Consider the following 21418-nt stretch of genomic DNA (forward strand, 5'->3'; position numbering starts at 1 on the left):
TGCAAAGAAAGAATGTTCATGGGCAGAATGACATTAAAACTGCTTCTTCATTCTTTGCAATAAATGCAGTCAATGCCTCTTCAGGGAGCTTGCATAATACCAATACTTAGTGATTTATTTTTCTCCTTTGAGCCTTCTGAACACTTTGAATGATCCTGACAGTCGTTGACCTAGAATAGATTTTTGCAATGTTTCTGCCAGAAAAATGTATCCAGACTGTCTGTAAAGAATCAATGAAATAGTAAAGAACCCATGAAAATGAAGATATGGCTTTTATTCTAGGTGAGGGTGAGAAAGGGGCAAAGAAGAGCAAATATAAGCATCTATGAGTATTCTATCCATTGTTTGAAGTATTGGACTGTTCAGGAGAGTTGTCATACCATAATGGAAGATCATTGACCCAACCAATTTTACTTCTCCAATGATAATAAATTCAATTATTCTTTCTTAAAGTGTTTTATAGGAAGATAATCAGCACCCACCAGATGTACTCTGGTAGCCTGTGAGACAAAGGAAAGAGGGGGAATTCTTTCATAACCCCAGCTGGCAATCAGCTTCTGTTTTTACAGATGAGAATTAACGTCCTCGTGACTCTAATCTGGCAAATACAACTATGAATGCTATTTCAATTAATGTAAACATCGAGTCTTCTTTATAATTTTGCTTAACTATTTAGTTTACTTATGTATTAGTGGATTTCATAATTTGATTATATACAGGGGGGATTTTCCTTCGAAATGCGTGTAGCTTTTGAATATTGTTGAGTGTCACCCTTGCTCTAAGGTAAATGGATCAGTCAGAGGGCAGTGCCAGACTAATATTAATAATTGTTCTGTGCTTCTTCTGACCCTGTTTAGGACATAATCCATGAACTTGAAGTTTGCGAGTGGTGCCTACAATCATGAAATATAGGATAAGGAGGCAGCTTGACAATGGGAACCCTATCCTGTCATGGAGCTTCTCCTATGTTATTTTTCTTGCAGTCTCCTCATGGACTGTGATGCTGAGTAGCAGACCTGAAATTCTTTGAAGTTACTTGGGTGATATTGAGCCTCTGTGACCCCACACTTTCCCTCTGTTCTTCATCATAATGAAAGGGTGCTAGGGGACTCTACTGTCTTCACCAGAGAAAGCTTACTTGGAGAGTTGTACGCCTCCAGGGAATTTTATTTTTTTCTTGAACATACCCATGAGAGAGAAAATCTAGTTCTTTTTACAGAGAAAACTTTATCCTTTTACCATTCTTACCTAGTCTCTATCCCTCGTAGGACAAATATGGGAGCTTTCAGTGGAGACTGCACTTCTCTGCCTCACTGGGTACAAAGATTCGTGCACACGCAGCTCTGGGAAAGGCAGGGTCCCAGGAAAGGAGGACACGGTCCTTGGAAGACTTACTGCATTGATGAGGAGAAAGGGTCTTGCATGAGAGAGGGTCATCGGAAAATCCCAGTCCTTCGTATGCTGCTTGTATGCTTTTGTCATTATTGCTTTCCTCTGAAAGGTTTCTTTTAAGGAAGTTAACCAAATTCAATGTTTTACTGGAGAGACAAATTTTATATTTCGTGTCCTTCTTCCATATCCTGTTGTATGAATGTGACTAAGCATTTTCTCAGCCTTCAAAACTGTTGCTAGGCACTGAGCGGATGCTCTCATGGTGCTTTCTGAGTCAATTCTTGAGTTTTCAGGGAACCGCACAGAACCTATGCAAAACCTGTTTGGTATCATTATTTGCACCACCTTGAAAGTAGTTAATTGTATTAATTCTAACCTACCAATGAGTTTACCAGTTTTTGTTTAATTAAATTTTGCTAAAATGTGTCACAGTCTTCCCATCTTAATAAAGAATTTAAATAATTAGTTAGCAAATTTTGCCATGTTTAATTAATCTTCTTGATCATTGAAGAGTAGGTTCTAACAATAGCAGTGTAACTATCAAACCCTGGGGCTTTCCACTATTAACCAGTCTCTATTCTGTAAGGAATCATTTATTACCATTTTTTGTTTTTTTCTTATCTGGACAGTTATAATTCAAAGCACAGTTTTGTCTCAACTCCCACTCCCAATTCATAGCCTAATTTCTTTATCTCTTACTGTACTTCAAATGCAATATTTCAGACAAAAATGAAGTTTTTTTTTTCTTTTACATAGCTCTTATACAAGGCGCAGTTAAAGGGCAAAAAGTGAAAATACTCACTTCTTAATTAACATCAACTTGATATGTCATTTATTCCTTCTTCAGCTAATTCCTTACCCCATTTTGAGCTGATTTTTTTTTTCTGGAAAATATACTGTCTCAGGAAATAGTATTTGCATGCCTGCTGTTATTTTTGTTTAGCGTCACAACATCTGGAAAGGTAATTTATACAGTCATGTCTTTGCAAGCACTAAGACAGGATAGAGGACAGATGAAGTCAACCACAGGATCTAGCCAGCAGCGGTATGCCCCGGTGGGAATGCTGTTTGCTCACAGTAACGGTGAGCAGCATTGCTTTATTTTTGTGACTTCTTCCCATAGATTATAATCTTCTTCCAGTGTGCATGCCTGTGCAAATTTTCTCCTGCTCCTTTTTACCTTCCCTACCTGTGCTCTTATCTTCCGAAATAGCTGTATCCTTTAAACATTTGCAGGCATTCTCCATACTGGAGATCCTTACTGTGAAAAAGGCAGACTGCTTCTCAGTCCTGGGTAGTGAGACAGAACCCGAAGCAAAAGATACCACGCTCCATGTCTGATTCAGAGAGCTGGACTATATTGTCTTTTTTTTTTCTGGCTGAGGGTGATGCTTTTGTTCTTCTTCTCCTTGTCTGTTTCTTTTTACTTGAATCCAAGTGCTGGAGCCAAGGAGAGAAAAAGAAGAGGAAAGAGAAACCCTTTTCTCTGAGGTGCTGATTGCTGAACTGGGACTTTATGAAGGGCTGCTTAAGAAGCCATGTGTGCTTGGTGCACTTTCTGCTTCTCTGATAAACCTGAATCACAGACCCTGCAGAAACTAAATTTGTGGTACTTTGTGCCAAAATAGTGTAAATTTCTCCTGTTTATTCCACTGTGGTTGTACTAAAGATTCCATAATACGAGCTATTTTCTTTCTGGTCTCTGCAAAGAACTCCTACAAGTGCTGGTAATCGTTCTACAAGAGTACCAGAGTAGTGTGCTGGACAATGTGAAAAATTACTCATGAGTACTGTGACCCCTTAGCACTGGTGAGGTAGGACTGCATTCGTCATTGCTTTGCTGGTTTATATTCCTTGGCTGTGCCTGTTGTAGTAGATGAGCTGTGCCTCAGATTGTTCTTCGGCACAGAGGCCAGCTGGCACCAGAGCGGTCAGTGCTCATGCCGTTAAACTTTCTTAACTTTCAGAGCAGGGTGGCCATATCCAGATTCTCCATTGGAAACATCAAAGGTAACTCCTAGCCTTTGCTAACTCCTGGACTGTGACTGAGTATTATTTGGTAGAATATTAGTTAACTTGGGCCAAACTGTTACAAAGATTGTTTCAGTGATTTAGTAGTGTAGACGATCAGTTGCAAGTGTTTGGGAGAATTCCCTGGCACTGTTTAATTTACTGGCATAAACATAGCCCGGATGTCCTGAGATCTTGCTAATTTGAATTTTATGGCAAGTTATTTCTCGAAATATTTGCACATTTGGACAGGAAATTACACATTTGAGCGTGAAATATATAGAGAAATCTTCATTTAAAAGATTTTGGCTGAATTACAAACCATTTTGCTAGATATCTAGAGAATTGTTTTTAAAATGAAGTGTAACTTGAATTAGTAAGATTCAGCAGGGCTGGATTTCATTAGGAGAGGCTTTTCTTTCCTTCCTGGAAAAAGGAACAACTTGACAGGTTTTGTAGCACTTCATCCTCAAGCTGATTGAATCTAAGTATAAACTCCTACCCCTGCAACTGCAATATCATCATAAATGTTTATTTAGCTGATTTTTTAACTCTTTTGAAGTCCAAGATACTTTCTTGGGGAAGCTCCTGCTCATTTTCGGTGCTCCTTGATTAACTTGATACAACATTGTGACAACTGGGCAGTTATACCCACCGTTCATCGTTCACCTTCATCAACTCATCAAGCCACAGGGGTGGTGCTGTAGGAGAATTTAGCTGCCCTTGGACTGTGCTATGAGGGTGGTCCAGCTTGCCTAGAATCTAGATCACCTAATTATTCATATTTAGGAGATGGTCTGAACTCAGCAGTTTACTTGTGACCCATCTGGATTTTCTTCCTGGATTTTCTTCCCAAGGATACCAGCAAGGGTGAGGGTGAGGGAAGGCAGATCTCACCTCAAAATGCAGTCAGGTTTTAGAAACATTCCCAGGTAGCAGTTGTACCTTTTGAACAGAGCTGACGTACATGCTTCACTTACATTCACGTATGTTAAAGCATAGATTTACTAATGTGTTCCTTTGAGCTGGTCATTCCCATAAGAATTGTGTGGTGCTATAGAAAATGCTGATTAAGTGATCATCGTGTATTCAAGGAAACCTTTTCTGCAGACATTGTGTTGGGATGCTATCAGGCTGTCTGGAAGAGATGGAAGAGATTCTCTACCTGTGCTCTCATAAGAGGAGAGCAATGTAAGGACCAAAACCTGGAGAAGTGCCAAAACATTGAATCCCTTGGCTGTTTTTGAAGTACTCTTGAATAAAGTTAATGTGTCATTGAGGGCCTAGACTAGAATTGATTTCTGTGGGAATAATTAATCTAAGTGCATTAATATTGGTGTGTGGGTTTTTCACGTGACTTCCTGATCATCTGACTCAATATCCATTTAGGGTTGATAGTAGCTCACCAGGGGCTTGTATGCAAGATGCTGTGGAGAGACTGCTGAGGCTCTTCTGGTGCTTAAGCTATTACTTTCCTGCTCATCCACCAGCACCATACTGCCAAGAAAGACCTTGACTCTGAAGAATAGCCACAAGCAAGTTGAAAGCTTATGGGTAAGAATTAGAGACCGAGGCAACAAAGGGAACCTTGTGGTTGGTGTCTACTACAGGCCACACAGTCGAGGAGAGCCTATAAATTTTAACTGCCACTGTACTCTGCTTTGGTGATATCCCACCTGGAGTACTGCATCCAGCTGTGGAGCCCTCAGTGCAGGAAAGATGTGGACCTGTTGGAGCAAGTCCAGAGGAGGGCTGGAACACCTGTCCTGGTTTTGCGTAGTGGAAGGGGCTTCTGCAAGAAGCTGCTAGAAGTTTCCCCTTTGTCTGGTGGACTCAGATGGGTTTAGGGTGAACCCAACGCTGGCCAGTGCCAAGCTAATTGGCAGCAGTGGCACCTCTCCTATGAAGAAAGGCCAAGAGAGTTGGGGTTGTTCAGCATGGAGAAGAGAAGGCTCCAAGGAGACCTTATTGCAGCCTTTCAGAGCTTGCAGGGGGCTTATAAAAAGCATGTTGCAGTAAGACAAGGGATAATGGTTTTAAACTAAAAGAGGGTAGATTTAGATTAGACATAGGAAAGAATTTTTTTTACAATGAGAATGGTGAAACAGTGGAACAGGTTGCCCAGAGAGGTGGTAGATGCCCCATCCCTGCAAACATTCAAGGTCAGGCTGGAAGGGGCTCTGAGCAACCTGATGTGGTTGGAGGTGCCCCTGCTTCTTGCAGGAGGGTTGGACTAGATGACCTTAAAGATCGATTCCAACCCAAACTATTCTGTGATTCTATATCACAGGGCTCTGGGGGCTATGTTGGAAGGGCATAAGAAGTATTCTTCTTAATCGTGCCAGTGAGGTGGGATTGGGTGTAGGACAGGCCCTCACTGTGCACCTGATGTTGCAGAGGAGGCACTGGTTTTTATGAACCTTCTTGAAGGAATGAAAAATGCTGGGGAGAGAAGAGATCCACTTGACAATGTGGGGCAAGAGCATGTTTGCCAACAGGTCCCATAATCTAGTTGGGATGGAGGGTGACCTAGCCCTTGCTTTGGAACAAGTGACAAGCGAGTTCAGAGGTTATGGTTAGGGACTTACAGAGGACTTACACTGCTCCAGCATCTACTGAAAGGGTAACATGTTTGGTGCAAGTAATCCAGTAATTTTTGGAATGTGTCAAAAATAACCTCTTGACGCAAGTGTTCAGTGAGGCAACTAAAGGAGGCAGTCTGCTTAATCTGTTACTCACAAACGGATTTATGACCAGTTTGGAACTGGTCAGTTCTTCAGTGAAGGCTGATGGCAGCTTTAGGAGTATTAACCGTGAGAAGGTGGAGTTTAAAAACTGGAGATCAATTAAAATGAACATTAGAATTACAACTCTGGACTTCAGGAGAGCAAATTTTGGCTTGTTCAGGCATCTGCTTGGCAGGATTCTATGGAACCTCTGCCCTGAAGGGTAGAAGAGTCCAGGAGACTGAGGATATAAGGATACCAGAGGAGACTATGCCAAAAGCCTTGCATCAATTTAAGCAACATCTCCTGCTCTCTCCTCTTCCATGGAGGACAACAGCGGCAAGTTGCACAGCACACACTGCACACACGTCTCATTCTTGGCACATTCCTGTTACATGTTACCTGCAGCTCATGCCACGGCCACACCAAGGAAGTCCTGTTCCCGTGCATCCGTCCTTACTGCTGACTTGGCAAAAGGACACGCGTGTTGGCTCAGATCGCTGATAAGATGGAGTCCTACTGTCTGTGATCAAATTCAGGGTACAGCACGTAACTTACTTCATCCTGGGTCTAGGAACAAGAATGGAGGCTACAGAACTTCTGCATAATAATTCAGCTTACTGGCGGCTCTGTCTCCAAGGTCTTTGGAGACTCTTCCCCAAGGTTTGCTTCTCTGTGCTCTTTACATAGCCAGGGTCCTGCACTAGACATTGCACGGGTTACCCTGTCAGATGTTTCTGATGTGACCTGAGATAACTTTATTCAATCATTGCCCCTTTCATATACTGATGGTGGTTACTTCCTCATGTTACTTTGGGTCTCCAGGCAGAGAGACCCACAGTGTTAGTGTGTTAGTTTTGTGTTAATTTTGGGGCACTACCATCAGTAATCTCCAGGTGAACCTCTACCAATCACCCTTGCTTCCTCTTGGTTACAACTAATAGCTTTAAAGATTGCTGTGCACTTGTCTCTGGTGCGAAGGAGGGCTGTGTGGATTCACTGAGATAAGACAGAAGGCACTGTTAGCAGGTTTGCAGGTGAGGTTAGATAGGCTAGCAGACAGGGCTGCTGTTCAGAGGGACCTCAGCAGGCTGGAGAAATGAGCTGGCAGAAACCTTATGAAGCAAAGACAGTGTCGAGTCCTGCATCTGGAGCAGCATAGCCCTGTGTGACACTGTGAGCTAGAGAGCAGTTGTGCAGGAAACATGCTGGGAAGAGGTGGAAAGAACATCTTCAGTCCAAGTAAAAGAAAGGGATAGCAGGCATCTTACTGCTGTCCCAGTTACCTTCCAGGTGGCAGAAAGGGTGAACCCAGATTCTTTGTACTCTCCGTACAGGGACAAGATAACAGGCAATGAACAGACATTGCAGCAAGGGAAATTCTGGTTGCATCCCATTATTAGAGATGCAAAACTGAATCAAGGCCGTGACAAAGTTGGCCCTGCTTTGAAATGCGAGACTTGGGGTGGACCAGAGCTCGCTTCCAACCTAAATTATTCAGTGATTCAAAAAGTCTTCATGGCTCTTAAGTTTCAGATCATTTTCCCTGAACAAGTGTAACGGAAGCTCATAGGTTGTGAATTCCATGTGTCCAGTCAGTGACCTCTGCATTTGAGCCTGTGTCTTTTAAGAGAGCTTGATCTTGTTCATGAAAATCTGACAAGTTCCAGCTTGCGCTGCTTTAACTAAATAAAACTTCCTTCTTACAGGGTTCACACCACTTCTAGCACTTGGATTAATTATATGGCTATTATCTTAATGGAAGCAGCCAGAGTGGGTAATTGAAGACATCTTAAAATAAATTAGATAAATGGTAGCAGAAGCAGCTTTGTGCTTTAAAGCTCAGAGGAAAACCATTTTAAAAATCAAACTGTTAAACTGCCCCAAATACAATGAAATTTACTGTACATTTTTATTGACCAAACTATATTTTAGGAAAGATTAGAAGAAAAAATTGTGAATACTGTTGCAGAAAAAAACCTGGTTTTTATTTCTTAGAATGATTCTGCTGTGTTCTTCCTTATTTTTTGTTGTATTTAAGGAATCCATGCTAAATTATTTTTAGCTGAGCACTTAATGCCTGAAGCACTTTTAGGAGAAATCATCAAGTCATGTCACTAAAAATCCATGCTGCAGAACCTCAGTTTTGTGTCACAGAGTTGGTGCCTTTGCACATTTTTCTAGTATCAAAGTATTTTTAAAATGGAAGTTATTTTTAATTTAATAAATTCTTATAATAATGTTTCTTGTTCCCATGGTTGATTAAAAAATCAATAAATTATGTTTTGTTATTTCCAGAAGGACAGGTCTGTAGATCCTCGTTTAATAAAAGCTGGAAATATATCAAGTGTGCTTTAAAATCATTGAATCATGACTGGATTGCAGGAGATGTAGGAGTTGCTGCCCATTTCAGTAGAATGCTTTTCATAACCACCATTACTGTAGTTTAACTGTAAATTTCTCCAGTTATTGTATTTATTCTTTTAGATCTTCTTAAATCCAAGATAGAGTCAAATATTAATTATATTCCTAGCTCTGTCTCTTTTTATTTTAACCACAACCAAAGAGAATATTTCACAGTTGATAATTCAGCTAGATTGTCTGTAACTCTGAATATCAAGGTCAGTTCATGCCCTGCATCTCTGTGATGTTCTCTTCTCTCTCCCTTTTTTTTTTGTGGACATCAGAAATAATCAGTAATGGCCTGTACAGCGTCGCAGATTTGCTAGGTTTTATTTTGCAGTTGCTGGCTTTAATAATTAAGGACAATATTATCATGATGAAGCTTAAAGACTTTAAAATCCTCATTTGTCTCATATCCAGAAACATAACCAGCTTCTTAAATGTATTATTGCTGATAGAATTTTTAGTTCTTTTTTGTAATACTTTTGGCCCGTGAGAGTAATTAATCAAGTCTGAAATGCATGTGCTTAATTTTGGTGAGCCAGAGTGATGCGAAATACATAATTAGCCACTTTGTTGAAGTGTGCGTATTATGGTTCAGTGACTAATTTTCTGGTCAGTGAATCACAACCTTGTGTCTCTTTTTTGTATTTAAACACTTCAGATTATGATAGTTCTTGTATTTAAAGCCATCCTAAGAGTAAAATTGTAATTCATGCTTAGCATTTTAATAACTGCCTCTGCTTTATGATTTTCTAAGAGAGAAATATTTATTCCTCTCTCTTTAAATTATACATTTATAATTCATGGCTTATTTCCATTACAAGTTAAACGTAATCCTATGCAGCATGGCAACCTTAAGGCCATGCAATTTAACGTGACGAAAGGTTTGGTTTAGTTTGTAAAAGCTGTAACTGTTGGCAATGTGATATTCCATTTTACAAGTGTACAGTTCTTTGTCTAGAACTGACATCAATCGTAGATTGAATGCTTCAAAATATTTATTTTCAGACACTTTGGAAACATCTCAATTTACAGCAGTAAATTGTAGAAAAATAAAACATTCCTTACGTATTTCTATTTTGGAAAACATTTGCTTTAAACTTTGTCATTACTTTGAGGCTTTTATTCATGTATCATCTAACAGCTTCATGTATCATTGAGGAACTTCATTTTGACATATGATCCAAGCTTTGAAAATCGCATCACTGTAAATTGTGAGTGGCTTTGGCATGAGAAGAAAAATTCAGTTAATAAGCTTCTACATTTTTCTGTCCTACGTAAACTTGTTTGTCTGTATGAAGATTTTCTTGCATTCCAGCCTAATGTGTCAAACCCACTCCTAAATAATCAGGAGTTAGCAGATTTCAGATGCATTACATATTGTCTGTTCTAGGTTTGCAGTGTACAAAAATGATTGTATGAAGTATTTTGAGTCTCTTATTTTCCAAAGGAGGTAGACTAACAGCCAGAGGGCAGGAGGGAATACAATATTTGCATCACTGTATGTGGCTCAATAATTTACCACATTGGCGATCTCCCTCGTGTGTTCACAAACATTTTGCTCTCTCTACTCTGTATAAATAATACGCTCATGCATAATGTTGCTTAAAACATTTGTTTAAAATACAAGTTATTTTTCCTTGTTTTCTTTTAATTTGTTTTTGCATTAGAGAAGAGAAATACTTAGCAAATATGAGTTGAATCTTTTTTTTTACTTCACGTAGTAATATCAAAAGTTCATTGTTCCTCCCAGTTGAGACTGAAAACATGACTGGTTAAGTCTTTGTAATACTTGGCTCTAAAATTAAAATTCAGAGGAAACAGGATCTGAGTATGAGTCAGTATGCAGAACAGATGAAGTATAGAGGCCATGAAAACACATTCTTTTTCTTTCAGCCCAAGGTCTTTATCATTACTGAGAACCAATGTCATATTTTGTAATAGTAGTATATGAGTGCCAGACTGTGATCTGTTTTGATCAGGATTAAAATGCTGATGCTATTTTCTTTATTTTGTCCTGGTTTCTGCTGTATTTTCTAAATGTTTTTAAACTAAGACACCTTATTGCAAATTATTTTCAGAGCACCTTGTGTCATTATTTCAAGTGGATTCACTCATTCTCACCTTTTTTATTCTTTTGGAAGTAATTATTGACTTGGATATTTTGATCATGTTGAAATAATTTCCAAATTGTATTCCTTTCTGTGGTGCCTGACTTCATAGAGTCTGAGAAAGTTTGGCATGGGAAGTGGACTCAGAGTCATCCACTCACGGGAAGCAGGCTTACACATGGATGCCAAATCCCAAATGACTTTAACAGTGGTAGGCAGTACTAGTGAAAATCTTTTTATTACGTGGGATATAATGCACATTTCTACCTCTCATTCCAGTAAAAAATTAAATTCACCATTTAAGCCAGATGTTGTGGAAGCAAATAATTTACCCTATGCAGTATCTCAGTGTCACCTGATCGTGCTTTTCAGCTCTGCATAATATTTCTTTCACCTGTAATTGCCTAATTGCCTTTCTAGCCTGCTAAGAAAATATTCCTTCAGCTTGACATCTTTAAATTGTGCTTTTGTTCAGTAGTTTACAGTGTGTTGGTACTGTATAATGGATGTTTATCATTAATACCATAGATAGCAAAGTATCTAATTACTGTTATACCACTGCACTGAAAAAAAAAGATGTTACAATTCAAGCCAATTCTGAATTTCTGTTGCTGAAAGCAAGACTGGGAAGCAGTCTTGTAAGTCTCAGTCAAGCAAGAGGCACTTCCCCTGTCTTCTGTTAAGCAAGAGAAATGTGCTCCCAGTGTTCAGCAGTAGCTAACAGTTGAGAATAACGCTCCTTAGCAACAGAAGTTCATGAAATAGAAGAAAGATTTAAATGCGGCTTAAATTTAGGGAAATAGTGTCTGTAAGATTTAAAAATGTGGAAATAGATTCTCTGTTGTAGACAGGAGGAACACAAAGCTAAAAGCTCAGAAATACCTTCTAAGTCAAGATGGAGGAAGAAGTTACTCTGGTTCATGTTCCTTTCACTGCGAGCTGCCAGAAGTGTCTGTGCTGGCTATTGTGCCTCTGGTCTTCTGCAGGCTTCTGGGAAATACATTGCTCTAAAGGGAATGGAAGTGATGATACATTTTTTTTTTAAATTGCCCTGCTCTAGGTCTGTGTCCGTAAAGTTCAAACTCAGAGAATCTTTTTAACTGAAATTTGTAGTAACTGCTTTTATCCCCCTCCTGTAAATACTGTCACCATGTGATCGCTCCTCGTCTTGCTCGCAGTGCCCTTCTGGCAAATGTCATCCACAGAACACATTTCAAACAATCACAGCCATGTACCTTTGGAGGAAAAGGCACAGCAAAAACTCTAGAACTTTGGTAAAACAACAGGAGTAATATTTTTTCGTTAATGTTTTGTATAGGTTTGTAATTGGACGAGAAAAACCGGGACAAGTGAGTGAGGTTGCGCAGCTGATTAGCCAAACTCTAGAACAAGAACGCCGCCAGAGAGAGCTGCTGGAGCAGCATTATGCACAGTATGATGCAGATGATGATGAGGTAACAGACTGTCTAGCGTTTCACTATTCGCTATTTTTTAATGTTCTATTTTCTGTTCCTAATCCCTTCTTTTTTAATTGTCATTCAGAGGTCAACTTCTGGCCCTCTCCATTACCTCTGCTGCTGATTTTAACAGATTTTGATGATGAATCTTATTTGAAGATGAAAGTTACTGAAAAGCTTTTCAGCATGGATTTAAAATACTTGTTTTGTTCCAGAAGGGCATATATCAAATTGGTCAATGCTCCTGTAATCGTTCCTCTTCCTCTGAAGGCATATGCTCTTCTGTAATAAGAGAATAAAGTTGGTTTACTTGTACACTGCAACATTAGTTTTTTGCGAAGACTGGTAAAAGTCATCTTCTAACTTTTAGGGGGTTGAGGAAATTTTAGACCTTTTTTTTTGCCCTAGAAGAATTTATGTTCTTCTTAATTCAGAACATTAAGAAATTTTCTGAAAATTCCAGGAAGGACCCCTCCATCCACACACTACCTGTTGTTTCTATGTGAGCAGATACTCCACAAGATAGAGAATTAATCTGTCTTTTCTGAAGCCTGTATTGATGTACACAATTAGTCCCTGATGTCCCAGTATGAAGGTTTTGAAACTATCAATTTTAAACAGTAAATTTACCATAATTTATTTCCATTCTTTTAAAATTCCTAGTATGCCTAAATACCAGGATACTTGGGAAGATTAATGAGAGAGCGTTTTCTGAGACTACTCTCTGTGTTATTCCCTAAATTAACTGCTGGGTTAAGGTAAAAGGCAGTTGTTGTAACAAACCATTCCACATAGCCCAAACATACCACCTTAATTTCACATTATCTTTCATAATGTTATCTGAAATGCCAGACTCCATGTATTAGTGTATTTTTGTCCTGGGCCAGATTTTTTTTTTACTTGTGAAAGGAGGCGATAGAGAAGGTGAGATAGAGAATTTGTGCTCTGCATTTATTTCAGTTTAGTTTTCCTTTAGATACTGAGACAAGACTTCTAAACAGTGAAATAGAGAAAAATATACTCTGAGATAAAATCAAGATACACTTGGATTTTGAAACACAGTTAAACTAGCAATAGGTCGGAACAATCAGAAGACTAAGTGAAAATCCTATCTAGCCCCAGTGATGCTTTCACTTACTTTAATTTCCACTGATATTAAAGATAAAAATATTTTAATATGTTTTAGAATATATCCTGTCATAGGTGCGTGTTTAACTTATATAAATGAAAGTTGTACTCGTCTGTATTGGGGATGCATATGTATGTGTGCTTGTGAGAGACCATGAAGGCTAGAAAATGCATATCCTCTCTGTTCCCTCTTGACACTGTAGAAACATGCAAGTCTTCTAAGTTCTGTTTAGTCTAGAATTAAAATCTAAGATCTTGAGTAATTTGTTGAAGGAAGTCTATCATCTCCTCAAAAACAAAAAAGAGACAACTCCCTCTAGCCTTTGGAACAAGAAACTTCTCACAATTCATCACAGCGTGCTGTAGAAGTCAGGGTTTGAAGACCTGTGATACCACTTTATGGTAAACAGTCTGGCAGCTTTCATATTTCACATTCAGGTTCGTTTCACTGTGGTGAGTAATTGAGGCCTTGCCACTTTTACCTAGAGGATGCATCCACCTGCAAAAAATCTCAAAAGTTTGTGTTGCTTACCTTCATGCACCACACAGATGTTGTAACTCAAGATTTGTCAATAAAGAAAACATTAAAACCGTATAGAACAATACTGATCCTGGTAGTACCTCAGCCTTCAGTAGGGATTGTTGCTGTGCTGATGCTGACAGTGACACTTTTATAGTGATGACCATGCAAGTGTTTCTCAGCACAGTAGTGAAAGAGGGCAGTGATGAGTGATCAAATACTTTTTATGATGTGTCTTCTTGTCCTTGCAATTCAGTGGTTACAAACTGCATAAATTTTTAACACAAAAAAAATAGTAAATGGACGAAGTGTTTCGCATTGGTAATGCCTTTGAATGATAGAGAGAAAATAAGATAGGGCAAGTAATTAACAGAGTTAAAGACATCTTTTCTTATCGTAGCACTATATTGAGGATGATGACCACCCCTGTGACCATGACAAATGCTTTTTGGCCATTAGCATTTGCAGTGCAAAGGGGATTTTTATGCAGCATGTGAGGAAAAGAGGAAGAAAGGGAGGTACATCTACAAGGGGAGATCCAGAGTATCCTCAAAGATCTCTTTTGGAAGGAGAAGGAATTGGACTTCAGAACAAATGCAGTACTTCAGTTCTCAAAAACTACGTTGGGATCACTGAAGATCATACCTGTTTCCTACTTGATGCCATATTTCTTTGGGAGTGGGGTGGTAAACCTTGTTCTCCGAATAGACAGCTAGGGTGTAGTTACTAAAGTATGCAATGAGACATGTTCCCTTTCTTAATTAACTGACTTATCAGAAGTATATTTTATTGGGAACCTGCAGCAATCTTGAATATTTTTTTGTTGTTGTCACCTGAGTATGCCATCCAAGTAAACTCACATAACTTGCACCGTTCCCAGGCAACTGACGCGATGGAAGCTGTGATCTAATGCACATTAGACGCAGTTCAAAGACATTTTTGGTCACCACAAGCACTTCTGCTCCATTTACTCTCAAATGCAAGCATGACTACTTTGAGCTCACCTTGCTCTGTGAGGGCAAATGTGGCTGGGTTTATGTTGCTGTATGCCAGACACCACTGCCAGCTCTGCCTTCTGTGGCTCTGGCAAGCAGGGCGTCTTTCGGGCAAGAAAATCTTAATTTACACTGTCTGAATTAATATCCACAAATGTAAAAAAAAAGCCCTACCCTTTTGAGTCCGTTTCCTCAAAGTGATAGTGATTCTGACTGCATGGAGTTCAGGAATATTAGGATTGTCAAGTGTAAGGAGTTTGGTGCCAAGGTGGCACAGAATTATACAGGAGTTGCTCAGTCTCAGAGATATCAAACTGTCCTATTCATTTTCACACAGTTCTTAAAATAGGATAACATGGATCTCCAGCTACAACACTACATAGGTAAAGAAGAAAATTATCTTTATTCAGCCCTCCCTTGAAGCTGTCAAATTCTAAGCCTCGGAGATTTTACCACAAAGACAGCAGTAACATATCAGGTTTCTGGAGCAGGAAATCGGTGATCTGTGTTTGAGTCCCAGAGTCACTGCACATGACTGTGTTTGGTAGAGCTGGGCAAATCACAGGAAGAGAGCGTATGCCAGTCACGTATAAATCTTGGTGGTTTATCTTGCTGTGCAAGCAGCTGGCTGGAGTTGCTCTGGTTTGAAACTTAGGAAGGTCTTAATCATAGCCCAGGCAGCATCTAGCTATCTTAGAAGGAATTCTTTAAAATAGCAGCATTATTGAGACAATTTTGACTTCTGGCAGCCAATGCGCACTGGACTTAAGTCGAATGCTAAACTAGAGAGACACTTGGTAGCATGCTGTAAGTTCTCATTCCTTTGTCTTGCAGGAATGCTACGTGACAGTTACTTGTTGGGGAAGATTCACACTAACACACGTAGTGTTTCCAAAAGATATATCATTTACTATAGAAGTAATCCTGGAAGAAACATCATTTACTACATAAATACTCTGCATCCCTACATTTCAGAATCTGCTGTTATCATGGGTGGCAGGTCATCACAAGGTTGCAGGATGCTTTCAGATGCTCCTTTATTAAGTGTTTGCATGGAAGCACAAGAACCTTGTGCAGAACTGACAAATAGTAAAAGAAAAGGGAATGCCCACAGTGAGGTCCATGCAAAGACAAGCAGGATAAAAGTGCAACAGCTCACAATTTGTTGTTAAGCTCAAGAACTACTTACAGTAGGCAGTGTTGGCATTTCCCGATGAGCCTGTGCTAAGTACAATAAAGCTGAGGGAGTGTTGTTTCAGGTGCTGCCTCTGGATAGCCTGCTGCAGAGTTTACTCATCACTAGTTCATCTAGCTTCCTAAAATCCCACATCCTTTTAATTTGTTGTATCCTGTCAGAAAACAAGACTCAAAGGTTTTGAAGTAGGGACTGTCTTTGTATTTCCTACTTCGTGTGTTAAGTACGACCTGAATCTGTATCCTTGAGTGGCAAAAGTCACATACAGCAGATGACCTGTTCCCCTGAGGGCTGCATACGGTGACACAGGATGTGAAATTAGTAACATATTGCTGAATTCTTTTCACTCTGTGGCCACAGACAAATAGTAAGTTTTATGCAAGTGACGTTTTAATGTATTTTAATATCAGTAATAGTCATTTGAATATTTTTTCATTTTAAGTTCTCATTTATGAGTATATTCTGAGAGCAAAGCAGCATTAGAACCATTGAAGAAAATTTTGACAGACATGAAAAGAAAAATATTGCAATGTACTTGAATGTCTTAATACTCAAAGAACACATTTATTAAACATGGTCTTTCAGTCAGTCTCGTTTTTCCAACATGATAAATATGAAGCACTCCCATAAAAGCAATGATTGATACTGTGCCATTGTATTTTTCTTTTCTCTTTTGGAAGAATTAAGTATAAACCATCAAAAGAATCAAATGAAGAGGTGAGCTTGAGTTATTTTTATGGTTCTTCAAATGATGCTCCCTGATGGTGGGAGAGTTTCAGCATAAACAAAAGATTTAGCTTGGTTCAGCCTTTGTTATGGTGATTTGGGGAAGGTCTGTCTGCATTATCCTGGCTGGCACTGCTGCTCCTTCTTGCTGCTTGGGAGTGTTAGGCCCATTTCAGGAATTTACAAAGCAGTTAAACAATGTGAGTAACACATTTTCCCTTTTAAACTGGGAAATTGCCGTTCATGTTTATAAAGCTAATTTTGTGCTATTAGCTGTGATAGCGTATAGCAAAATTGAATGGCTAAAATCAGAGGCTATTGCTGTGGATGGGATAAGCTTAAGCCCTAGGTGCTGCTGAAATGAGAAATAGGTCTTTTGCATGGAGGAATTTTGCTCGCCAATACAGACTGAAGAGTCCAGGATTTTCCTTCAAGAGCATGTAAGTTTTCATTGACTATTGAGTAAAAAAATACTACTGTTGTTATCAGCTCGGAAAAAAAATGTATTGCAAGTAACCAGAGGCAGCTACAATAACAACTGTTACCTTAGGAGGCTTTGTTACTTTGAAGTAAAATAACTTTTGTCTGTGCCTTGCTGCTGCTTGTGAAACACTGAATTTCCCATTCTAGCTTACTGGCGCAGGGTCTCCAGCCTTCACTGGTACTTCTACAAGTGAAGTAAAAGTCATCAGAGATCATTTTTTTCAAGGAAAGTATGTTTCATGCAGTTTACGACATATATTTCCTTAAAGCGCACATCAGTTCTTTTGAACATGTAATTTGTGTTTCATGTGATTAAAGATCAGATCCCTTTCTTTTGAAAATGAAAGCAAAAGTCTCATTGACGTCCGTGTTCTGTAATGTGTTTGTGTCATCGTGCTGTCTTCTTTAGCGAAGCAAACTGCAGTGCTTTGCTTTGGTGACTACTTTTTGCATTAATTGAAGCAAAAATGACTGTGCCCATCAACACTCATTATGTACAATTGGAAGCAAGATTTTCCTTTATTTTCATTTTGAGCAGCCTGATGTCCCTCTTCTAACACTCTGGCTACTGAAGCCAGTAGAATATTGCCTGCTTTTGAATTTTTCCCCAGTGTAACTTAGTCCTACATATGTGTTCATTTTTCTCTTTGCATGAAGTTTTAGTTTAAGTCTCTGGAGGAATCAGTTTTAACTAAACTCGTGTTTTATTCTATTACCAAAATTGGTAAATATAATTAGAATTTTTCATTGGATTAATGTATTCCTTTAAAAAGCACATGTAGCTGGTCCAGATATAGAGGTTTTTTATGTAAACTGGGCATGAGTTTACTAGTTAATGATCCTATTTCTGCCTCCTCTTTGCTTGCTTCAGAGATATCCTTGCCACCGTTGGTGGACCTGCCAGCACATGTTTTTAATGTAGAAATGATTGTTGTGTATCACCTTATAGATTTTTCAGGGATATTGACTGCAAAATTGACAGTACGCAGATTGTGTTAGTATTTTGTCCCCACAATAATTCATTTAATTGAAATCCCACTGGGATTCTGGAGTTAGTTGTTCCGCTTCTCGCTGCCCTGATGGTGTGTGAAGGTGGTGTTACATGCTCCTGGAAAAAGCCGGGAGAGTTATCAGCCTAATTTTCTGTTTAGATAGTAACTGCACGTAGCTGCAGGGAATAAAATAAAACCAGAAGTTACTACAAGTGTAGCATAACAGAAGATTTTGTGCGTGCATGTGGGGTCTAGACATACAGACTGATAAATTTATTTTCAGGTGTTGTTTTGTTTAGCTGTAATGCTAACATGGCTGAAAACTCCAGTGAGATGGATTGTGTGTTATAGAATCATAGAACAGTTTGAGTTGGAAGGAGGGACCTTTAAAGGTCACCTAGTCCAACCCCCCTGCAAGGAGCAGGGACATCTCCAACCAGATCAGGTTGCTCAGAGCCCCGTCCAACCTGGCCTTGGATGTTTCCAGGGATGGAGCATCAAGCACCTCTCTGGGCAACCTGTTCCAGTGTTTCACCACCCTCAATATGAAAAATGTTTTCCTTATATCAAGTCTGAATCTGCCTCCTTTTATTTTGAAACTATTACCCCTTGTCCTATCACAACAGGCCCTGCTGAAGAGTTTCTCCCCATCTTTCTTGTAGGCCCCCTTTAGGTATTGGAAGACCGCTATAAGGTCTCCCCAGAGGCTTCACTTCCCTGGCTGAACAGCCCCAACTCTCCCAGCCTGTCCTCACAGGAGAGGTGCTCCAGCCCTCTGATCATCTTTGTGGCACAACTCTGGACTCGCTCCAACAGGTCCACGTCCTTCTTATGTTGGGTGCTCCAGAGCTGGATGCAGTACTCCACGTGGGGTCTCACCAGAGCAGAGGGGAGAATCACCTGCCTCTTCTTTTTTAAATAAAGAGGAAAGAAGCAAAAACAGCTGTTAAGTTTTTTTTGTTGAACACTACTGAGATTCTCAGTATATAGTATATAAAATAAATGGTTACTGTTTATTTCATTGAAGAATATGTAACTATTTATAGAGACAGAGATAGCTCTCCTAAGAGATGACTTGCATTAACAGTGACGTATGAAGTACGGATGGGTCGTGCGTGCTGCTGACCTACCTTTTTTTTATAGTTCTTTTAACATCAGAAGATTTTACTGAATCATTCTATGCTTTCTGTGTGTTTTGACCTTCTTTGCTTTTTAAAACTTTAGTGGTTTTTAAAAAGGAGATATAGATTTTTCGTTATCTTTAAAGGTCCCTTCCAAAACAAACCATTCTATGATTCTATGTGCTATTTATCTAAGAAATTGTGATGTTTTATTGCAAATGTATCACCTTATTATTGGACACATATACGTATCTTTTCTGTCCGTGTGTACTCGTGCCCCTAGACTTAACATGCTTCCATGCACTGCTTTTTAACTGAGATTTAAATCCGGCTAAACAACAGCTAGGAAACTAAATTAAGGTAGGAAGTGGAGATTCAAACTGTTGTTCAAACATCTGAGTTCTTACCTGTTGTTTTGAAAAGTTCTTTTAACAAAAAATAACACTAATAGCTAATCATAGCACTACTGGGAATATACTTCTGATAATAATAATGTGTGCCTTCCTTTCAGAAACTGAAAGGTCATGAACAAAAACTTGAGTAGTTCTGTTGAAATATTGGTGTTATTACTGTATAAACATGAGAAGGACTGCACCCTTTGCCCTGCCTTTTCTTTTCCACGTATTTATGCAGTCTCAAACTTTATAAATCCAGATACGGCCCTGAGGGAAGTGCTTGCTTTATAATATATTTGCATAGGTATTTGCATAGCCAGCAGGCTACTCGTGATCTGTATGTGATGTACTCCACCTTCCAGAGGCAGCCCCCCTGATCACCATAGGCGTGGGGAGAGGTGAGCACAGGTGTACATGCACATGATTGTCTAGGCAACTTGGGGTTTAATAGTGCAAGGTGGTTTTTTTGCAATCTTATTGTTTTGTTTAATCTTGAGATATTGATTGTAGCTTATGATTTTTAAAAATTCTGTTTTGTCAGCAAATTATTCACATCTCATGGTTTACCAGCCCAAGAAACACCAACATTTTCTCTTTAAAACCAGCTAGAAGCAGCTCCTTATTCAGGGTGAAAATTCAGTAAAGTCTGACTTCAGTCTCTGGACTCGTCCCTAACACTCAGTTTCTTTTCCTTGCTCTTGTCTTTGTGTGTGGGTGTGACTTTTTTTATTCTTAATTTGTTTATAAAGAAGAAACCGATGGATTTCCAAATTCAGCATGGAATATCACTGGAGAATTAGTACCTCCAAACAGCTTACAAAAGACTGATTTCTGTTTGGAAAAGATTCCTTGTTAAATCTGAGATAAATTGGGAGAGGTCTTCCTATGGAAGTGAGGCCTCATTTGGAAAAGGATGAAAACCATTGAACTATACAGCCAGTAGTGCTTAAGCACTAAATCCTTAGTGCTTAAGACACTGTTTTCTCCTCTTTCTTAATGTTCTGAAATACTAGTGTGGAGTTGTATTTTATCTGGTAGAATTCATAAGTACTGGGATTACAGCTAAAGAAAAATATAGCCCTTGTCATATGCAGTATGCTGTATTTGCACAGTAGCTTAATTACTCTTTGAACAGTCTCTGCTTAATACAAAGATAACTGTAATTTCTTAAATGCTGTAAAATTAAGACAGGGGAATATGCTACAGATGAAGAAGATGAAGACATGGGACCTGTCCTTCCAGGAGGTGACATGGCTATTGAAGTGTTCGATCTCCCTGAAAATGATGACATGTTCTCCCCCAGTGATGTGGACACCAGCAAACTTGCTCACAAATTCAAAGAGGTAAGTTACAGATCAGAAAATATTCCCGAAATATTTCACTGGAATTAGGTTTCTAGTAATCTCATTTCTCAGTGCGTGTTTTTTTCTCCTGAATTGGTTTTCTCTCTGAGTTGGTTTCTAGCTGTCTATATATGTACTACTTTTGAATGACTCAAAAAGTTCTGCTTAAAAGAAGTGGAACTGTTCTTTGGAGTTGGTTTAACATCCGCTTTCAGGTGACGGTTGCATTGATGGAGAGTTATGTATAATTTAAGTTTCAGCACATAAGTTATTCTGCCTTAGCTCTTAGTTTGTATTTTTAAGACTGGGAAGACAAGGTGCAAGTTAATTCATTGCTAGCAGGTTGCCTTTTTTTTTGTTTCGTTTTGGTTTTTTTTTAATTTCAATCAAAAGTGATCAGGAAAACCAAACAACTTCA

At 39.1% G+C, this 21418-nt stretch overlaps 1 protein-coding gene across 4 annotated transcripts in view; it reads left to right on the forward strand.

Annotated features, from left to right (window-relative positions):
• PPP1R9A (protein phosphatase 1 regulatory subunit 9A) overlaps nucleotides 1–21418 on the forward strand; it is a 144185-nt gene that overhangs the window by 84634 nt on the left and 38133 nt on the right. For all 4 annotated transcript variants that reach the window (XM_086742349.1, XM_086742350.1, XM_086742351.1 and 1 more), the window contains exons 6-7: nucleotides 11964–12099; nucleotides 20845–21000. In XM_086742349.1, the coding sequence (XP_086598475.1) occupies nucleotides 11964–12099; nucleotides 20845–21000 (292 nt within the window). The remainder of the gene's footprint in view (nucleotides 1–11963; nucleotides 12100–20844; nucleotides 21001–21418) is intronic.

This window comes from Chlamydotis macqueenii, chromosome 2, assembly GCF_036417535.1.
Source record: "Chlamydotis macqueenii isolate bChlMac1 chromosome 2, bChlMac1.mat, whole genome shotgun sequence".
NCBI classification, from domain to species: domain Eukaryota; kingdom Metazoa; phylum Chordata; class Aves; order Otidiformes; family Otididae; genus Chlamydotis; species Chlamydotis macqueenii.